This window comes from Castanea sativa, chromosome 2 (assembly GCF_040712315.1).
Source record: "Castanea sativa cultivar Marrone di Chiusa Pesio chromosome 2, ASM4071231v1".
Lineage (NCBI taxonomy): Eukaryota > Viridiplantae > Streptophyta > Magnoliopsida > Fagales > Fagaceae > Castanea > Castanea sativa.
In genome coordinates this window covers 53,249,823-53,271,936 of record NC_134014.1, presented here as the reverse complement: position 1 = coordinate 53,271,936, position 22,114 = coordinate 53,249,823, and the positions used below count along the sequence as shown (strand labels likewise).

The window sequence follows — 22,114 nt, the reverse complement described above, 5'->3', positions numbered from 1 at the left end:
AAGCATTTACCTTTATCTAATATTTGTTTATCATGTTTTCAAAAAGTAGATTTGTTTTTAGCATAAAAATCATTGGGTTTAACAAAGTGGGTTCTGTATCTTTTATACTTTTTATGGGAATAACTTTTGTAAACCTTATCATATTTACTTTTTCCTTTTTGCCTAGAAGGGGCAATAGGAGGTAAAACATATTGTTCACAGAAATTACTCATTTCATATTTAACTCTCTTTTTATCTTTGAACTGTTGTTTTAACCATTTTTCATCATTGCACATATTAATTCCAAGTTTTTTGATAGTGCTGAAAATATCACCATAAGTCAAATTATCAAAATCAATAGAATCAATTTTACCAATTAATTCATTTTTTACCTTATGAGCAAAGATAAGAGGTAGACCGTCAATAAACCTCTCTTTCCAATAAGGCTTCGTAGAGTCTTTTCTGAGCATGACTCTGGATGTAAACACATCTTGGTACCATCTGTAATCAGACATATTAGGACATCTCAAATTATTCAAATAATCAGAAATTTGAGACAAAATATTAGATGAAGTACCAACAAAATGTTTAAGAATGGTGTAAACCAAAGTGCTGACACCATCAGGAACACCACGATTAATATTTTCATAAAAAATGGGCATACCATTAGTATCTCTTTTAACAGCATGTTTAATAGATTCTCTGGATTCTTTTGTGAGATGTGAATCCCACCAACCTCGAAGAGAACCAGTAAAGCCAGATGCAAGTAAATCAACAATATCAAGGTGATCAAGATTGTCATGGTTATTCATGTATGCAATACCAACCATAGATATGTGAGCCATTTTGTTAATAATTTCTTGTTCAAATAAACCATCAATATTCCATTCATAAAGTTTATCAGCAGAAACAGAAAATTGAGTTTGAGAAGATCTTTCTTCAAACTGTAAATCAGGAGGAGTAGGTTTGGAATACCGGTTTTTTGTAAAAGATGTGGGATTGGATTTTCCAACAAATCTTTTAATTTCAAGTAAACTTAAACCATCATCAAAAACATTTTTTAAAGAATCAGAAGATAATGAGTCAAAATTTGTGTCGTCATTAGAAACAATTTCTTTCTCATTTCTTGAAATAGCACAAGCAGCGCTTTTAGAAGTAGAAGTTTGCTTGGTTTTAACTTTTAAATCAGCAAGCATTTTTTCAATCTTTTCAGCAGTTGATCCTTGGGAGTTAACTAAATCGAAAGTCTTACTTTGAGAAGTTTTAAAATCAATATTTCTTTGACTGGGTAAATCAATCAAAGGTTTCTCAGGTTTTGAAACAGTAGTTTTTTCAACAATTTTTTCTTCAATACGGTTAAGCTGTTAACCAATAATATGCAAAGATTTATTAGCAAAATTGTTTAGTTCAATAATGGCAAAAACATGAGTTTTATCATCAGCAATTTTGAAAGGGGAGGCTTTCACCTCAGTGCTTTCTTTATCATTTTTGCAAGTAATCAAAACAGTTTCAAGGGGCGAATGACTGGATTTAACAATGGTTTTATCAGGTTTAACAAAAGCAGATTTTCTTATTATGTTCAAGTAATTGGTATGAACCTCATTTCTTGAAACATAATAATTCTCAAGATAATCAAAAAACAAAATATGTTGTTTTAACAAATTCATTCTTTCTCTCCATCTCCTTTTGATTCTGTCTTTTTCAGACTGAGCAAAAGTACTTTGGTAATACTTCCTTTTATCACGGTTTACTTTAGAAAAGAATTCATTACTTAAAGCAACCATATCAATTTGAAAAGCAGGGATTTCAAAATCCATATCCATCAGATTAATCACACGTAATTGATTTTCAAAATCAAGGTTTTCAATAGGTGGAAAATCAGATCCAGAAGGAGCATCAGATTTAGCATCTTCTTCTTCTTTGTCAATATCAGAAGGAAATTCAGGTTTTGTTGAATAATAAGTATTGCTAACTTGGGAATTGTTGCTAGCAACTCCTTTTAGCTTTAAATTACGTGGTTCAAAATTCTTTTTCAAAAATTCATCAACGTCAGAATTTCTTTTAACAAAACTTTCAGATCTAGCAAAGGACTGTCTTCCTTCATTGATTCTTAAAGGTTTGTTAGTAGGAAAAAATTTGGTATCATCAAAAAATATTTTAACAGTTCCATCAATATATTGTGCAATTTTAGTAAGATCAAGTTCATAAAAAACAGGTTTAACAGGTGGTGCTACTTGTTCCAAAGTCCATTCTCTGGGAAGAGTAATATCTTGCCATTGAATCATTTTAGGGACTTGGATCTTAGCATCAGGGGTGGAACATTGAATCAACATGGTTTTTCCAGTAGGATCACATCCTCTAGACCGAGGAGTTAGCTGGGAATCAAGCAATCTAAAAAAAATTCAGTAAATAAGAGTAAAAGGTCTACTAACATCATCCATATCATAACCAGAAGTCAATATATTCAAAGTTAAAGCTTTAATAATATTAGGATCATCAAGAGCAAGAGCAAGATCAGGATAACAATCAAAGTAAACAGGACTATCATACAAAGAAGCAGTAATCATGCCAAGAATGCTATCATTAAATTTCTTAAATCTAGCATCATGTAAACACATAAGCACAAAAGCATCAATCCCTTTTCTGGTTAAAGGTTTAACAGCAACTTGAACCAAACCAATGTGTAAATATTTAAGATTTTTCTTGGATAAAAACTCATTAATATTTTTCTTGGAAAATAAACAACATTTTTTATGAGTTTTAGAAATAGAAAAGGTTTGTTCAACAGTTCTAGCTCTATATTCAGAGAAAATACTTTTTTCAATCCAATTTAGATCATAAACAGTTTTAGTAGAAATCTTAGAAATATTCCATTTTCTAAAATCTGGGTACTCACTTTCTCCAACAATGAGGTCTTCTTCATTCACAATATCAGGAGGACAACCGATCCTAGAGCTAATAGAGGAGTCGAATCTCCACATCCTATCAATACCTATCTTAGTTATAACACTCAGTTATCATGTTTTTCTCACAACCGTTGCATTTCGTAACACATACCGTTCATTAACCCTATTCCTCTCACGCCTTCACGCTCTCCTGGCTTCACAAGCCTTACTGTTCGGATCTTGTGAGAAATATTCCTGGCGCCAACGACGGCAAGATCGACACAACAACGAAGTATCACAAGGTCAGGCAGATACGGACAGAATATGAAAGACACAACAACACTATCGGCCAAGGAAAGAATGGCTCTGATACCATAAAGGGGGAATGGCTCTGTTATCTGTTGTGCTTCCGCCTTCTGCGCTGTCGTTCTTCTCCCTTTATGGTATCAGAGCCATTCTTTCCTTGGCCGATAGTGTTGTTGTGTCTTTCATATTCTGTCCGTGTCTGCCTGACCTTGTGATACTTCATTGTTGTGTCGATCTTGCCGTCGTTGGCGCCACCGCCGGCGTAAAAAGTCCCAGATCCGAACAGTAAGGCTCATGAAGCCAGGAGAGCGTGAGGGCATGAGAGGAATAGGGTTGATGAATGGTATGTGTTACGAAATGTAACAGTTGTGAGAAAAACATGATAATTGAGTATTATAACTAAGATAGATATTGATAGGATGTGGAGATCCGACTCCTCTGTTAGCTCTAGGACTGGTTGTCCTCCTGATATTGTGAATGAAGAAGACCTCACTGTTGGCAAAAGTGAGAACCCAGATTTTAGAAAATGGAATATCCCTAAGATTTCTACTAAAACTGTTTATGATCTAAATTGAATTGAAAAAAGTATTTTCTCTGAATATGGAGCAAGAACTGTTGAACAAACTTTTTCTATTTCAAAAACTCATGTAAAATGTTGCTTATTTTCCAAGAAAAATATTAATGAGTTTTTGTCCAAGAAAAATCTTAAATATTTACACATTGGTTTGGTTCAAGTTGCTGTTAAACCCTTAACAAGAAAAGGAATTGTTGCTTCTATTCTCATGTGTTTACGTGATGCTAGATTTAAGAAATTTAATGATAGCATTCTTGGCATGATTACTACTTTTTTGTATGATGTTCCTGTTTACTTTGATTGTTATCCTGATCTTGCTTTTGCTTTAAATGATCCTAATATTATTAAAGTTTTAACTTTGAATATATTGACATCTGGTTATGATATGGATGATGGTAGTAGACCTTTTACTCTTATTTACCAAATTTTTTATAGATTGCTTGATTCCTAGCTAACTCCTCGATCTAGAAGACATGATCCTGCTGGAAAAACCATGTTGATTCAATGTTCCATCCCTGATGCTAAGATCCAAGTCCCTAAAATGATTCAATGGCAAGATATTACTCTTCCCAGATAATGGACTTTGGAACAAGTAGCACTACCTGTTAAACCTGTTTTTGATGAACTTGATCTTACTAAAATTGCACAATATAGTGATGGAATTGTTAAAATATTTTTTGATGATACCAAATTTTTCCTACTAACAAACCTTTAAGAAACAATGAAGGAAGAAAGTCCTTTGCTAGATCTGAAAGTTTTGTTAAAGGAAATTCTGATGTTGATGAATTTTTGAAAAAGAATTTTGAACCATGTGATTTAAAGCTAAAAGGAGTTGCTAGCAACAATTCCCAAGTTAGCAATACTTATTATTCAACAAAATCTGAATTTCCTTCTGATATTAACAAAGAAGAAGAAGATGCTAAATTTGATGCTCCTTCTGGATCTGATTTTTCACCTATTGAAAACCTTGATTTTGAAAATCAATTACGTGTGATTAATCTGATGGATATCGATTTTGAAATCCCTGCTTTTCAAATTGATGTGGTTGCTTTAAGTAATGAATTCTTTTCTAAAGCAAACCGTGATAAAAGAAAGTATTACCAAAGTACTTTTGCTCAGTCTGAAAAAGACAGAATCAAAAGGAAATGGAGAGAAAAAATGAATTTGTTAAAACAACATATTTTGTTTTTTGATTATCTTGAGAATTATTATGTTTCAAGAAATGAGGTTCATACCAATTACTTGAATGTAATAAGAAAATCTGCTTTTGTTAAACATGATAAAACCATTGTTAAATCCAGTCATTCGCCCCTTGAAACTGTTTTGATTACTTGCAAAAATGATAAAGAAAGCACTAAGGTGAAAGCCTCCCCTTTCAAAATTGCTGATGATGAAACTCCTGTTTTTGCCATTATTGAACAAAACAATTTTGCTAATGAATCTTTGCATATTATTGGTCAACAGCTTGACCGTATTGAAGAAAAAATTGTTGAAAAAACTGCTGTTTCAAAACCTGAGAAACCTTTGATTGATTTACCCAGTCAAAGAAATATTGATTTTAAAACTTCTCAGAGTAAGACTTTTGATTTAGTTAACTCCCAAGGATCAACTGTTGAAAAGATTGAAAAAATGCTTGGTGATTTAAAAGTTAAAACCGACCAAACTTCTACTTCTAGAAGCGCTGCTTGTGCTATTTCAAGAAATGAGAAAGAAATTGTTTCTGATGACGACACAAATTCTGACTCATTATCTTCCGATTCTTTAAAAAATGCTTTTGATGATGGTTTAAGTTTACCTGAAATTAAAAGATTTGTTGGAAAACCCAATCCCACATCTTTTACAAAAAACTGGTATTCCAAACCTACTCCTCCTGATTTACAGTTTGAAGAAAGATCTTCTCAAACTCAATTTTCTGTTTCTGCTGATAAACTTTATGAATGGAATATTGATGGTTTATCTGAACAATAAATTATTAACAAAATGGCTCACATGTCTATGGTTGGTATTGCATACATGAATAACCATGACAATCTTGATCACCCTGATATTGTTGATTTACTTGCATCTGGCTTTACTGGTTCTCTTTGAGGTTGGCGGTATTCACATCTCACAAAAGAATCCAGAGAATCTATTAAACATGCTGTTAAAAGAGATACTGATGGTAGGCCCATTTTTTATGAAAATATTGATCGTGGTGTTCCTGATGGTGTCAACACTTTGGTTTACACCATTCTTAAACATTTTGTTGGTACTCCATCTAATATTTTGTCTCGAATTTTTGATTATTTGAATAATTTGAGATGTCCTACTATGTCTAATTACAGATAGTACCAAGAAGTGTTTACATCCAGAGTTATGCTCAGAAAAGACTCTACGAAGCCTTATTGGAAAGAGAGGTTTATTGACGGTCTACCTCCTATCTTTGCTCATAAGGTAAAAATGAATTAATTGGTAAAAATGATTCTATTGATTTTGATAATTTGACTTATGGTAATATTTTCAGCACTATTAAAAAACTTGGAATTAATATGTGCAATGATGAAAAATGGTTAAAACAACAGTTAAAAGATAAAAAGAAAGCTAAATATGAAATGGGTAATTTCTATGAACAATATGGTTTACCTCCTATTGCCCATTCCAGGCAAAAAGGAAAAAGTAAACATGATAAGATTTACAAAAGTTATTCCCATAAAAAGCATAAAAGATACAGAACCCACTTTGTTAAACCCAATGATTTTTATGCTAAAAACAAATCTGCTTTTCGAAAACATGATAAACAAAGATCAGGTAATGGTAAATGCTTTAACTGTGGCAAATTTGGCCATTTCAGTAAAGACTGTGACCAAAAGCCTGGTAAATTGAAAAATAAGTTCAACATGTTAAACATTAATAATAATGATCAAAATGAACTATTTCAGATTCTTGAATCTGTTGCTTCAACTGATTCCTTTGAAGAAGATTTCTCCTCCTCATCTGATTTTGATTATCACTCTTGTAGTGCTGTTTTTAAATCTCCTAATATTAAACTTGGTTGTAGAGATTCCTGTTGTAATGTGATAAAATCTGTTAAAATGTTAAATAAAAGTAAAGAAAGTGATGATTTACTATTAACTTTGATAAGTAAAATTGAAGACCCTAATTTACAGAAAGATTATCTTGACAAGTTTATGAAAAACTTAACAAAAGATGAAAAGATTAAAAAACCTAAATCTATGATAAGTTTTGAAGAAACTCTAAAAAGATTTAATAAAAATAAATCAAAAGAGATAACTATTAATGATCTTCAACATGAAATAAAAACTGTTAAATAAGAAATAATTCAGTTAAAAAATGATGTTAAAACTATTAAACATGATAATGATCATCTCAAACAAGAATTGTTAATTCTAAAAATTGATAAAAATATGGATAAACAACAATCTGATGATGATGAGCAAAAAGACGGAGATGAATCCAATCAACAAGCTTCTCCTTCTGGTAATGTTTCTGATCGTGTCTTGATTAATTTGATTGATAATCAATTGTCTCTTATTAAACATATGCTGCCCAAATGGTACACTAAGGTCAAAATTGTTGTTGCTCATGATTATGCTTTTGATGTTGTTACTATGATTGATTCTGGTACTGATGTTAATTGTATTCAAGAAGGACTGATTCCTTCTAAATATTTTGAAAAACCCACTGAAAGATTAGTTTCTGCTAATGGAATTAAAATGAAAATCAAGTATGAATTGAACAATTCTCATGTTTGCCATGATAATGTTTGCTTTAAAATTCTCTCTGTACTTGTTGAAAACATGACTGATAAAGTGGTTCTTGGTCTGCCTTTTATTAACTCTTTGTACCCTTTCCTTACTGAAGATGATGGAATTACTACTGATCCTTTTGGACAAAAAGTAAAATTTAATTTTTGCTCAAAGTATGAAACTCATATTGATAATGCTTTCAAACATCTTAACTCCATTAAACAAAATGATAGCTCTAAGAAAACTGATGGATAACTCTCTGATAATTTGTTGCCAACAATAATTGCTAATTGTCACAAAGTCTTGACGAATGATAGTTACCCCGACAATATTGATGTTGACTTACATAATGACAAAAACTTTAGTGAAAGGAGTATCTTCACCAAAGAATGTCCTACGAATACTACAATTCAAAAAAGAATCCTTAGCACTAGACTTTTGACCAAGTCCTTAGATTGGATCAAGTATGTCTGGAACAAGTCTTCTTCCTACCCCAATACTTCCAAAAATGATCATTGTCATCCTAAAGCTTATTGTCCTACACAACTAAGATATATTACTACTATACTCTGGCTTTTGAAATATATTTTTCAAAATAATTTTATTGATAATATTTACTCTCATTTTCTCAAAAAACATTCTATCATTGAACTATTGACTATGGCCAACTGGCTTAACATTTTCTCCCTTACTTGACAGGAGAAAGTAAGATTTAATACTATCACTACTAAGTGGAATATTATGACTTCTTCGGCAGAGAAGAGGAACAAGGGGAAAGCACCTGCATAGGGCTTTCCTCAAGACGAAAGGTTCCCAGCAGGACATCCTTTTGTAATGCATGAAGGCGCATCTTCTGGAGTAAAATCTAGTAATGCAACATCCCTTCAAGAATTTGTCCCGGCAAAGGTGACATATTCCAGTGGTGATATCATATTAACCTTACAATAAGTATTGAACAAAGAATTGCAATACCAAAATGAAGTCTATAGTGAATTACCAGATTCCATTAAATTCATTCTTGACAACCTTCAAGCTTCTCATTCTTCAAACCACCATAAACTATTCGACAAAACCATGAGAGCGCTTGAAATTCACCTTGTTAACCTTACTACCCAAATTGTTGACCCTACTACTGAAAATGGAGCCTTTGCCAACCAACTTCTTAATTGCCTTGTTAACTCTCAAAACCATCATGATGAATCAAATCTGATTAGTCAACTCTTTGGCAAAGAGGAAATCCATTCAATGGATAGAAAGACTATAATGGGTACTGATTTTGCTAGATTGAGTCTAAAAAACCAATCTTTGCTTAAAAGTGCTGTTGCCAACTTGCCTCTAGAAGTACAATCTTGTATTTCCGAAAGCAAGGCTATGACCAAAGATCTTGATCTTTGGCTTAAACATTTCAAAACCCTTGTTTCTATTCCTCCTACCATTGTTGAACCGGATGGCCCCAATAAAGGCTACATGAAAAAGAAATGGTGGAAATACTTTGGGAGCAGTATCAGAGTACATGAAAAAACCCATCCTTTCCCTAGTCTTTTGATTAATTATGAAGAAGGTTCTAATAATGATCCATTTTGGCTTTCTCAAATGTTTGAATTTGGTTTTATCAGACTCATCAAATTTACGAGTCATGATCAAATTAACCAATTTCCTGATATTATTCAAAAAGCTGTTACACATGTTGGAAGCCCCTATGTTTCCATCCGATGTTGGAGTACTGTGCCCAAATGGGAAAAGAATAATTGGATGAATGTTCAACCTTCCAAGCATCTTGTTCTCATTAATGGATATACTCACCAAGGTCAGTGGTATGAAGGAAATGCTTATGTTTCACATAAGCATCCCTATGCTCTTGCTGAATGTTGGATAAGTTATTTCAATAATCGAATTCTAGATGTCTCTGAAGAATTATGGAAAGACTACCATTTTTTTGGTTGTACAGATAGAATCTCTGTTTTCCATAATAAACCTTATGCTTTGTGGTCCGACATTTACAATAGGCAGAACATGATGACCCAAGAATATTTCTCACAAGAGATCCTGTTTACGAACCGTTAATGTATTGTGGTTTCTCTAACCAATATTTAACTTATCATGAACATGAATGCAATGATGATCCCCCATGGGATCCCTCTCCATGGGACCCTTATGCTGGTTACTCGTCTGATGCAGCTTCTACCTAGAAGCATAATGATCCCAGAACAAGACTTTCTTATTTAGACAGATGATGCTACAATATTCACTCGTTACTATTTGCCGAAGATGCTTTCTTGATAACAATGATTCCTTGTTGACTACTTACTTATTGATTCCTTATGCCAAACCATTTTGGCACTACGTTCCAATATTGCTGCAGCTTTCCTCTTTTGTTGACTTTCCAAGATAAGGGTTTTTTCCCCAAGGTTAAAGCTATTTACCTGCTGCCTTTATAATTGCTAATATTTCCACTGATATTTTGGGTACAACATGCCAAACTACTTTCGGCTCCAAAGCCAATCTGATTCCTTCCGGATTTAACGCTATTGTTGCTCATGATGCCCCTCACAGGTCCTGATATGAATAGTAAAAATGTCACTATTCACTTTGTACTATTCACTGCTTTATTTACTTATTTAAAGGGGGTTGTCCCTTATTTTTAAACTTAGAATCTTTTCTAGGATTTCCCTTAGAACTCTCTCTAAGACTTCCTTAGATCAAGATATCTCACTGATACACAAAGCTTGTAATCAGTGAGATATTCTGAACTAAGGGAAGTCCTAGAGAGAGTTCTAAAGGAAATCCTAGAAGAGAATTATGAGTTTAACAATAAGGGACAACCCCCCTTAAATAAGTAAATAAAGCAGTGAATAGTGACGTTTTTACTATTCATATCAGGACCTGTGAGGGGCATCAGGAGCAACAGTAACGTTAAATCCAGAAGGAATCAGATTGGCTTTGGAGCCGAAAGTAGTTTGGCATGTTGTGTCCAAAATATCAATGGAAATATCAGCAAATATAAAGGTAGCAGGTAAATAGCTTTAACCTTGGGGGAAAAACCCTTATCTTGGAAAGTCAACAAAAGAGGAAAGCTGCAGCAATGTTGGAACGTAGTGCCAAAATGGTTTGGCTTAAGGAATCAATAAGTAAGTAGTCAACAAGGAATCATTATTATCAAGAAAGCATCTTTGGCAAATAGTAACTAGTGAATATTGTAGCATCATCTGTCTAAATAAGAAAGTCTTGTTCTGGGATCATTATGCTTCTAGGTAGAAGCTGCATCAGACGGGTAACCAGCATAAGGGTCCCATGGAGAGGGATCTCATAGGGGATCATCATTGCATTCATGTTTATGATAAGTTGAATATTGGTTACAGAAACCACAATACATTAATGGTTCGTAAACAGGATCTCTTGTGAGAAATATTCTTGGGTCATCATGTTCTGCCCATTGTAAATGTCAGACCGCAGAAGCATAAGGTTTAAATATATATATATATATATATATATATATATATATATATATATTATCATTTTGAGGTCTCGGGAGTACTTTGGTAATTTTAAAGATTTCATGATATTTTGGTCGTTTTAGAGGTTTCATGGGTTTTTTGGCTATTTTGAGGTTTTGGGATATTTTGATTATTTTAGAGGTTTCGTGAGTATTTTTTGTCATTTTTAAGGTTTCGGGGTTACTTTGGTCATTTTAGAGATTTCAAGATATTTTGGTCATTTTAGAGGTATCATGATTTTTGTTTTTGGTCTTTATGAGGTTTCAAGTCCATTTTCTTCATTTTAGAGGCTTCGGGGTATTTCAGTAATTTTTTTAGGTTTTAGGGTTATTTTGGAGTTTCAAGGAGTATTTTGGTAATTTTAGAGGGTTTTAAAGGCATTTTAATTATCTTCAAGTTTTAGGGAAATTTTGGTAATTTGTTAAATATAAGAGTACTTCGGCAATTTTAGAGGTTTTAGTGGTATTTTTGTTATATATATTCATTGATTATTGCGTAATTTGGTGGGTTGGGTTTTGTCTATAGTAATTGGGTTGGGTTTGGGTTATAATTAATTGGTAAAACAAGTTATAATGGTTTTTTATCTACTCAACCCATTTACGCCTAACTCAAACCCACCGATTTTAATACCCTTGTGTGCAATGTTCTCTTCAGTTGCTGTATAAAAAAACTTTAAAGAAGATTTAAAATCTTTGAGTGGAGTGTCAAAGTCACAAGTAGGTGAACTTGTGGTCATTACAGATCAAAGAAAGAAATAGTCCGTGGATTCGGAGTTGTCACGTGATTGTGGCAATAAGTTTTCTACTCGAGATAGCAATAGAATGTTAGTGGTCTAAGTTCTATTGTAAAAACTTCAATTCTTTCATAGTGGATTTATTTTTACCTTAAGGATAGCTAGGTTCAATCATCCCCAGGTTTTTTTGGTTAGGTTTTCTTGGATCATCATATCATGGTGTTCTTTATTTTTTTCGTATTCTTTGCATGATATGATATTATTGTGTTAACCTAGATCTGAATAATTTATCAAGTAATCACTTGGCTAAATAACTAGGTTAAACAACTTGTGTTAAGGGATCAAAAAACGTACAAGTTTAATTCTAGATCTTCAACATCTTCAAGCAACTCATTACATGTACTTTTACCTAAATTACATGCACATCAACCCTTGTTGATACTTATATAGGCACATGGAATTTATTATTTATCACTATAAGTTATATAACACTAACAACTTGTAACATATTAAACACAACCCTCGTTGACACTTATATCATGGAATTTGTCAATATAAGTTACCATATAATACTAACAACTTGTAACAAAACGTTTAGACTAATGACCGCAAGAATCTAACATTGACATTTTCTATGTGATAGTGGATATATAATAAGAATGACAATTTGAATATATCAAACAGGTGAGAACAATATTGGCAAGAGATTGAAAAACTATATTTTAATTTGTTGAATATTCTTAAGGCGTGTAGGGCTTTGATAATGCTTATTAAAATTTTGATGTTGTGTTTTGATTGAGGCCATAATAAATGAAGACTCGATGCCAACTTTTTCAGAAAAAATAAAATAAAAAAGCTGTTAGCTGTAATAATAAACAATCCCCAGATAATATTTCTTGCCCATTACAATTCTTTTTTTCAGTCATTGATTGCCCTTTAACAACTTGAATGTTTTTCTTGGGGGCAGAAAAAATTGTGCGAACGTATATAATGAGTATTTTATTTGGCGAAAACAATAACTGAATATTTAATAAAACACCAGCTCTCGATAGCTCTCTTTTTCTCTCTCACTCAAAGACTATTTCTATGCCGTGTTCTTGGTTTTGTTCTGATGAGAACGTGTCAACTTTCCTTCCCTACATAAAAGTGCTCGATCATTCATGCTTTAGCTTTATTACTATTTCTATGCCGTGTTCTTGGTTTTGTTCTGATGAGAACGTGTCAACTTTCCTTCCCTACATAAAAGTGCTCGATCATTCATGCTTTAGCTTTATTAATTGACCAAGTCTGGCTTTCTCTCTGAAAAAGATTTCAAGCTAAGCAATGGCTTTGGCATGGACTGGTACAGCTTCTTCATATTCATTGACTTCCGGATCATACATACTACTGGTATTGTTACTACTGGGACTGAATTCCGGGACCTGTTACGGGTTGGGGTCATTTGGATTCGACATTCACCACCGGTTCTCGGATCCAGTTAAGCAAATTCTGGGCTTTGAGGGGCTTCCTGAGAAAGGGAGCGTAGAGTACTATGTTGCTATGACTCACCAAGACAGCATAATCCGCGGCCGTCACCTCGCCGCCAGTAACAACCAGTCACCGGCTCCGCTCACTTTCGCTAATGGAAACGGCACCCTCCTCATCAACAATTTTTACTAGTATGATCCTTAAGAGTCACTCCTTTTACTTTGCTCTCCTTTTATTTTCCTTGGAGTTCCTGTTCCTTTTCTTCTAACTTTGTTTCTTCTAAATGGTGTTGATATTTTCAGCTTGTATTATGCTAATGTTTCTGTGGGGACACCAAGTGTATCATATTTGGTAGCATTAGACACTGGCAGTAATTTGTTTTGGCTACCATGCGATTGTAACAACAGTACTTGCGTAACCAGCTTACCAACATCATCTGGACAGGTTTGTTACTTATTATCTATAACTTATAGGCAATGATTAAGTTGTAGGAACTCTTGCAAAAATGTACATGAGTTAATGCCTCAGATAGACATCTATCTAGACTTATATTTAAATGAAACTTCTATGTCAAGACTAAGGGCCTGTTTGGTCACCTATTTCAAACTCATATTTTTACATTTTAAACAATATTACACACATTTTAATACATTTTTTCACCTATACGTATTTTAAAAAATAACAAAAATCTCATATCAAACTACAAAAATTCCATCTCAAACTACTGTACCAAATACCTCCTAATTTTTTTACCAAATGTCCACTTGACATGTTTGCATTTTGCAGGAGTTGTTACAACTTAGTTTGCAGCCAATCCTTTCCCATAACATATTTGCTTGGACTCATGGATTTCTAATCTTTGAAATATATTTTTTACTTCTATTCAGTTTGTTTTGACGATAATATTTTCTAGAAAATGAGTCGTCATTCAAAAAGTATTTTTTTATAAAACTATCTTATTTTCTTATGTTTAGTAGCAACCTTAAATGAGTTGAAAAACAATTTACTAACTTTCCTTATTTAGCTTGTTGTAAGATAAAATTGTTTTCCAAAAAAATTTAGTAGAAAATCTCTAAAAATAAATCGTACATTTTTTGTTGACTAAAAATAGTTTTCATTTTACCCATTTTTTCAAATACTACCAAATACTGAAAAATGGAAAACTATCTTTACACAAGATTTTTCATTAAAACAAACGGAGCGTTCAAGTACTCCTATCTAGAATCATTTATTGTGTCATTGTGATATCTTTTTCTTCTAAAAACTTTATATATATATATATATATATATATATATATATATATATATATATATATATATATATATATATATATATATTGCATTAAAAAGGATGACAACCAAAGAAGTTAAAAAATAAATAAATTACATATAGTACAAATAGAAAAATACAATATTTTATAATATAAAAAGTCTAAGAGCAACCGCATTAGAGGTTGCAAAATTGGGCAAAATACAAAAAGTTGTTAATTTTACACATTTGAACCAAAAAAACACCTACATTAGTGCTTGCAAAATTGTGCATATATACAAAATTACTACAACAATCGTGCATATATGCACGGTTACTGTAACTTTTTATGTATTATTTTAATATTTTTTCCCTCCCCTCACATTCTCTCTCTTCCCCTGACTCTCTCCTCAACCCATAATCTCTACAATTGATAACCCAGCATTGCCAATATCATTTTTCCCAACACTGCCACCCACATCACCGTAACCCAACGCCGCCAACCACACAGACCGACCACCGCAACTCAGCACTGCCAACCACACACAAGCCCACCATCACAAACAGACCCACCATCATAACCCAGCATCGCCAACCACCACTACTACAACCCAACACCGCCTACCACCACCACCACCACAACATGGACACACCACAAAATCAACCAAAATCAAACAAACCCGCACATGGACGAACCACAAAATCAACCAAAAATCGAACACACCCTTACATGGACACACCAACAGAGACAGAGAGCATTTTTGTGAACTTGTAACTGTGAGTTGGTGCTTGAATCTACTGGGACGGTGCTTGTGGATCGTGGATCGGTGCTTGTGGATCGTTAATTATGGATCATGGATTGGTGATTGTGATGCTTGTGGATCATTTGCTTGTGACCATGAGGGAGAGAAGGAGAGGCGATTTCAACCAAAGGGGGGGGGGGGGAAAGGTGAGTTTCATCATAGAGGCGATAGTGTGAATGAAGAGAGAGAGTTTCAGATGGGTTAAAAAGGGAGAGTTGATAAATAATAATAAAAGTGAGGAAAATATTATTTCTTTAAATAAAATAGATGGTAGAATAGATAAACTGATGTAGGTGTTTTGTAAAAGTGAGTGTGTAAAATAGATTTTTTTTTTTTTTTTTTGCAAAATGGACAAAAATTTACATCTATTAATGCGGATGCTCTAAGATATGAAGAAATAGTGATTTAGTGGAATAACTTGCTCTCTTTAAATAGGAGAATCAAATTAAGTTTAAAAATCTCCACTTCCCATTGTACTACGAATTTTTTTTTTTTAAAAAAAGGTCTAAGGTATTGGCTTTAAATGGAACGGTTTGTTGAGATTTTCAATATTGTGATTAGGCTTCTAAGTTCTAAGGTATTGCCTTTATTAAATCTAGTTAAAATTGTTGGTAAAAATATAAGACATTAGTCGTTTTATAATTAGAAAAGTCAATGATTTTGTCAGAAGAGGTTCTAAAAATATAAGACATTGGAGATCATGTACTACTTTTTGAGAAGATTTAAGCCATATGCAGTGGTCAAAATCAGAAACCAATAACACAAGCCTTTGTCTTCAACTTCTCTCCTCCAAGATATAACAACCTCATTGTTTGACAAAGCCTAATCATCATACCTCTACCTTTCCCATGTTCGTGGAATTGACCCATTTCTTGCATCCAACACTAAAAGTCCTATAACACCATCAATTATAAATTAAATTAGATTCTTTCCTTATTAATATGGGAATAGGTTATTTACTGAAACAATAACTTCCCACTAGAACTTAATTAACCCCTGAAACTCATACCTTTTTTAATTCAGTCAACCAATTTTGTACCAAAATCAAAATTTTCATTTATTGATTTTAATATCAAAATCCAATAACAATTAATCTTTTTGCCAAGCAGGTAGTAAACTTCAACATCTACAGTCCTAATGCATCATCAACAAGCAATAAAGTTTCTTGCAACAGCAGTATCTATTGCGATCCAAATCAATGTCCTTCAACTAATAGCGACTGTGCATATGAAATTCTGTATTATTCAAACATGTCATCATCTGGAATCTTGGTAGAGGATGTTTTGCACTTAATTACAGATGATGATCAATCAAAAGTTGTAGATGCTCCAATCACTTTAGGGTAGGTTATTTTTCATTGCTTTCCTAGCTATCAAAATCTTTGGAAGAAATATTCTTTCAAGTGAACATCATACTAATTATATATCGTAAGCAATATCATTTCACAACAAAAAAAAAAAAAAAAAAACTAGCGGTAGTTTTGAAGACCGCCACTATAGGAGACCGAATATGGCACTTTTAGGAATTGCCACAATAGGTAGTTTAACGCTGGCATTTTCTAAACCGCCGCTATAGGTACTCTACAGTAGCATTTTCAGAAACTGCCACAATATATTAAACAATTGTTAGTTAAAATGACAAAATTATAGCTGATATTTCAGTAAATATCAATCATTTGGATGATAAATTTAGAGTTTGATAGGGTGCTTTCCCTCTTCAAATAAGTGTAATCATTGATGAGGGTTATCAAAGTGTTTTATTGCCTCAGGCTTACTGAAACACCTTAGGGGAGGTAGGTTATGCTCGGGATTATCATGATATCAAACACTTTTATAGGGCTGGTGATATTACTGGAAAAAAAATTAATGTCTTTAGTATGGTCATTAAAAAAAAATCATCATTGGTGGGCTAGCATTACTTTTTCTTTGATAATTTGATAATTAGGGGTGAGGGGATCTAATCATTGAAGTTGCTTCTTGTTAATACCTCCTGGTCAGATCATTTCGGAGAATTTTCATTAATTTGTGTGTAACCCTTGTGATCTAATCCTTTCATTTTGTTTCAGTTGTGGTAAAAATGAGACTGGTATTTTTCTGAGTGGATTTGCACCAAACGGTCTTCTTGGGCTTGGAACTGATGACTTATCTGTTCCTAGCATCTTAGCAAGTAAAGGGCTAGGTCCAAATTCTTTTTCCATGTGTTTTGGATCTGATGGGATTGGGAGAATAAATTTTGGAGACAATGGCACCTCGGAACAAAAAGAAACACCATTCATTGTCTCGCACACATAGTAAGTTGTCACTTCTTAATATTGTAAATGCTGAAGAAAGATTGTTTAGTTTAGCAAGAAAACTATCTTTGACTAGAATCTCATGCTACTAACACTAATTTTGCCCTTGAAAACTTGTTACCAGTCCAACTTATTTAATCAACATCACTCAAATAAATGTTGGAGTGAATGTTTCCAAGATAGAGTTCAGCGCAATCTTCGACTCTGGTACATCGTTTACACACCTAACGGACCCAGCTTATACATTTATTTCTGAAACTGTAAGTATTTTAAATGACAACTTTTAGTTTATATATCATTGGACCTTCATCTTATGGTAAATGAATGTATGTGATTTGTGTTACTTTGCAGTTCAATTCACAGGTCACAGAAAAGCGACATTCATATGATTCCCAAATTGCTTTTGAATATTGTTATGACTTGAGGTATTTGGGGAAAACCTATTCTTATTTTGTATTGGTTTTCTCTTTTCAACTCTGAACCACTAATTAGCTCCACTTTAATTGTAGTGCAAATCAAACCTCATATATGACCCCTATAATGAACCTGACAATGAAAGGTGGAGAACAATATTTTCTCACTAATCCAACAACAGATGTGTTCTTTACAAAGGTGTGTTGTCGCACTTATTTGTGCTTAATTTAAGATTTTATTCTTGCTTATGTTATGCTGAAAATTGATGTTGTGGTCTCCAGGGTGGATATGTCTATTGTCTAGCTCTTCTCAAAAGTACAGATATAAACATCATAGGACGTAAGTATATATTTTTCAATGACTATCCTGATGATAAACCAATTTGTCTTGATAAAATTTCATTTTCATGTTTTATTTTTAAATTTTAAAATTTTACATTTGTGCATTCATTCCTTTTATAAGGAGACTATCAGACAGAAAACAATTAAAGTTTGGATGCTTTACTTAACCTTACTTTGTTTGCAACTTTATTTATTTATTTATTTATTTTGAGAAGCTATTTGCAACTTCATTGATTATGAATTATGAAGTTGATAAAAAGCAATAAAGTATTTGAATTTTATTTTTCTTTTTTGGGAGAACAATATTTCATAATTTCTAGATTGATGAATGTGATTTCTTGGGGTGGGTAAATTGCAACTTTTTGATAAATAGGTCAGATCTACACATTTCAATCATCTTGTGTCCAATTAATATTAAAATTTCTAAATCATTACTATATTAACCCTTTTAATTAAGTGATCTCATCCTTGTTAAACCAACACAAGAATCCTATTAATTAGCTGTCTCTAACTTAAATTTTTTTAAGTTTATTAGTAAGACATTATCAATAAGAGGTTTAAACAACAGGAAGCTATTCATGGTTGGCTCCACTCTATGTTTTAAATAAGACTTTAGCATGTGCAGAAGAAACCGCTAACATGGTTTTCATATAATCATTGCACATAAAACAAGCCAATATTGTCAACTTCTATTTTGGGAAAACCAACACCTGGACTTTCATGGTCTCTTATGTCATTTAGCTATTATGTGTCCTAACATGTTTAAATTGAGAATTCAACTTTATGGTTTTATTTATTTTATCCAGAAAACTTTATGACTGGTTATCGCATAGTTTTCAATCGCGATAAGATGATCATAGGTTGGAAGCCATCTAACTGTGAGTTAATTCAACTTTTTCTTTATATTGAATTTCAATATGCGAGTCAATTTTTTCTTCTCCTATTAAATTCTTTATGACCATAAAGAGACATGGTTCCCACAGGTTACGATGATTCAAATTTGAGCACTTCTCCTATCAGCCCATCATATTCTCCTACTGCTTCACCTAGCAGTCCATCACTCTCTCCTGCTACCTCTCCTGCTCTTGCCGTCAATCCACAAGCCAAAGCTCCATCTAGTCATTCACCCAAGTTGAAGGCTTTTACTTGCACAATCATGATGATTTTTGTTTCGTTCTTAGCTATTGTTTGATATCTTTTTATTTGGCAAGACTTTCTCGACCCTAGTATCATTATTTGTATTGAATTTAAAAGTTAACTCCAAAAAAATTGGAACCATCAATAGCTTGCTAATTTTCTTGCCATATGAGTTTGTTTGGACTAAATGTTTGAAATATCTACAATTATTTTTATGTATAAATTTTTGAGTGTGTCAATATATAGTATTGTTCAGTTTTGTTAATTGGGTGTGTTTTTGAAATCAGCCTATTTAGCTTTTTACTAATTATTTTTTGTTAAAATTATACAAAAACATATTTGTACTTCGAAAAAAATTGGGAAAAAAAAAATTCTTAAAAACTATACATAAAAACCAAAAAATAAACAAATAAACTGGTGGCAAACATTTCCAAATCAAGCCCAAACAGGCTTGGCCCAAGAAACACACATACACCAATGAAGATTTACAACACCCGCGATTTTGACCTCACTCTCGTCTACAAGCGTCGACCTGTGACACCCAGCACTCGATAGCTCTCTGTCTCTCTCGACGACTATACTATCCCCTATTTTCTTGGTCTTCCTCAAGTGAGAACATGTCACCTTCCTCTCCCTATATATGAACTAAATATCTCCAAATTACTCGGTCATTTCATGCCTAAACTTTCGGAGACCAAATCTGCTTTTCTCTCTGCAAAAAGAATAACAAGCTAACCAATGTCTTGGGCTGTGAACTGTACAACTTGTTCATATTCATTGACTTGCGGTTCATACATGCTACTGGTTTTTTTACTGTTGGGATTGAGTTCTGGGAGCTGTTACAGGTTGGGTTCATTTGGCTTTGACATTCACCACCAGTTCTCGGATCGGGTTAAGCAAATTCTGGGTTTTGATGGGCTTCCAGAGAAAGGAAGCATAGAGTACTGTGTTGCTATGGCTCACCGAGACCACATAATCCGAGGCTGTCACCTTGCCGCCAGTAACAACCAGTCGCCGGCGCCGCTCACTTTCGCTAATGGAAATGACATCTCTTCCTCATCAATTTGGGAAGGTATTAAAGATATTTTTTTATTTACTAGTATTTTATATGGAAAAATGTAATTTACTATCTAATAATTTTGCCCAAAAAACTATTTTAGTTATTTAAGTTTGAAGTTTGTTAATTCGGTCAAGTAACATTAAATTTGGAAATAGTCATTTTAATACTGAAACTTTATCCAAAAATGACTTTAATTAGTCCTTTATTTATTTATATATTTATTTATGTGATTAATTAGTCCTTTAAGTTGGTTATTTTGGGCAAAATTTTTGGACTAAAATCATTTTAAAATGATTTTTGGCAAAGTTGTGACAAAAATGACTGACTTCAAACTTAAATAAGTAAAAAGATTTTTGGGCAAAGTTACCGAATTATAATGACAAACTTCATACTTAAATTACTATAATGATTTTTGAGTAAAGTTAGTGGGTGTAATTTGTATTTTTACTTATTTTAAATCAGTTACTATATTGTGGAGTCTTTGTTAGAGTTTAGGAAGTATGTACACTTTATTTGGAGTGTCGCAATGATGTCCATACATCTTAAGTTAGAGTTATCTAAAATTTTACACCCAAACTTGTTCTTTGGCATGCTTCTTATTTAATATTAATAAAATGGATAATATGCTTTTATTGCATAGATACCATGATTAGTACTATTTTATTTTCTTGGTGACCAAACAACTTCGTTCTAGGAGTTCTTCCGGTTCCTCTTCTACTAACTTTTTTTTAAATGGTTTTAATATTTCAGTTTGTATTATGGTAATGATTCTGTGGGGGCCAAGTTTATATTTTTGGTAGTGCTAGACACAGGCAGTAAAAATAAATAAAAAGTAAAATTTTTTTAGGGGAATGAGGGAAATTGCACCGGGTGCAATCCATAGGATATTACACCCGATCCAAATCCTTGATTTTATGAGCATGAGCTCACTGAGATAATAAAAAATAAAAAAAACATTCCACTGGGCCAGCTTAGCTCCAAGGATTGGGTTTTATGGACAGAGACCAAATCAAAATGATTCAAAGTGAAGTCTGCTTACAAATTATGTGCTAGAGGAGATAACTGTGCAGTTGGAGATGGAAATTCCAATTATATATAGATAGAATCGGGCAGTGTGGAAAAGAATCTGGAACCTTAAAATTCTTAATAGTTTGGGTCATTTGGGCCATAATATATCCAACACAATTGAAATAGGATTTCTTCCAGTCTCTAACAGTAAGAGAAATGGAGTCCTTGACTTGCAATGAAATAATGGAATGGGCAATAATGGTGTCATTGTTCATTTAGACGGCAAGAAATTAATAAGTTGTATTATGAAGGATTCGAATTGCATCAGTCTTAGATCCAAGCTGCGCGGCTCTAACTATTCTTAATAGCTATCAGGACAGTGGCAAAGCCAAAAACTTTCCAGGGGGGGGCCAAACTAAATATTATAAAATTCTTAAGTACAAACAAATAATTTATTCTAAAGAAAGTATATTAATTGATAAATTAAATTTGACCTAACAAAGTTATTTCATACATTCTTTTATGGTATTGCAATTTTTTATAATTGATTTTGAGCTTAATTTTTCAAATAATCTATTAGTATTAACAAGTAGAGTAAACCTTCAGTCCAGATGTGATGTAAATGGGC

At 32.9% G+C, this 22,114-nt stretch overlaps 1 protein-coding gene across 1 annotated transcript; it reads left to right on the top strand.

Annotated features, from left to right (window-relative positions):
* Positions 1–12,938: 12,938 nt before the first annotated feature.
* Positions 12,939–20,417, top strand: LOC142625797 (aspartyl protease family protein 1-like). The gene is made up of 10 exons (XM_075799520.1): positions 12,939–13,375; positions 13,487–13,628; positions 16,346–16,578; positions 17,302–17,526; positions 17,651–17,786; positions 17,878–17,951; positions 18,036–18,138; positions 18,222–18,279; positions 19,088–19,159; positions 19,265–20,417. Exons 1-10 carry the CDS (start codon positions 13,041–13,043, stop codon positions 19,471–19,473), a joined length of 1,587 nt encoding a protein of 528 aa, XP_075655635.1. The 5' UTR covers positions 12,939–13,040; the 3' UTR covers positions 19,474–20,417.
* The last annotated feature ends 1,697 nt before the right edge of the window (positions 20,418–22,114 follow it).

Coding starts and splice junctions, on each gene's coding strand:
- LOC142625797 (XM_075799520.1), top strand. CDS start 13,041: ATGGCTTTGGCATGGACTGGTACAGCTTCTTCATATTCATTGACTTCC. Junction 13,629..16,345: donor TACCAACATCATCTGGACAG/GTTTGTTACTTA, acceptor TTTGCCAAGCAG/GTAGTAAACTTCAACATCTA. Junction 19,160..19,264: donor AGGTTGGAAGCCATCTAACT/GTGAGTTAATTC, acceptor TGGTTCCCACAG/GTTACGATGATTCAAATTTG.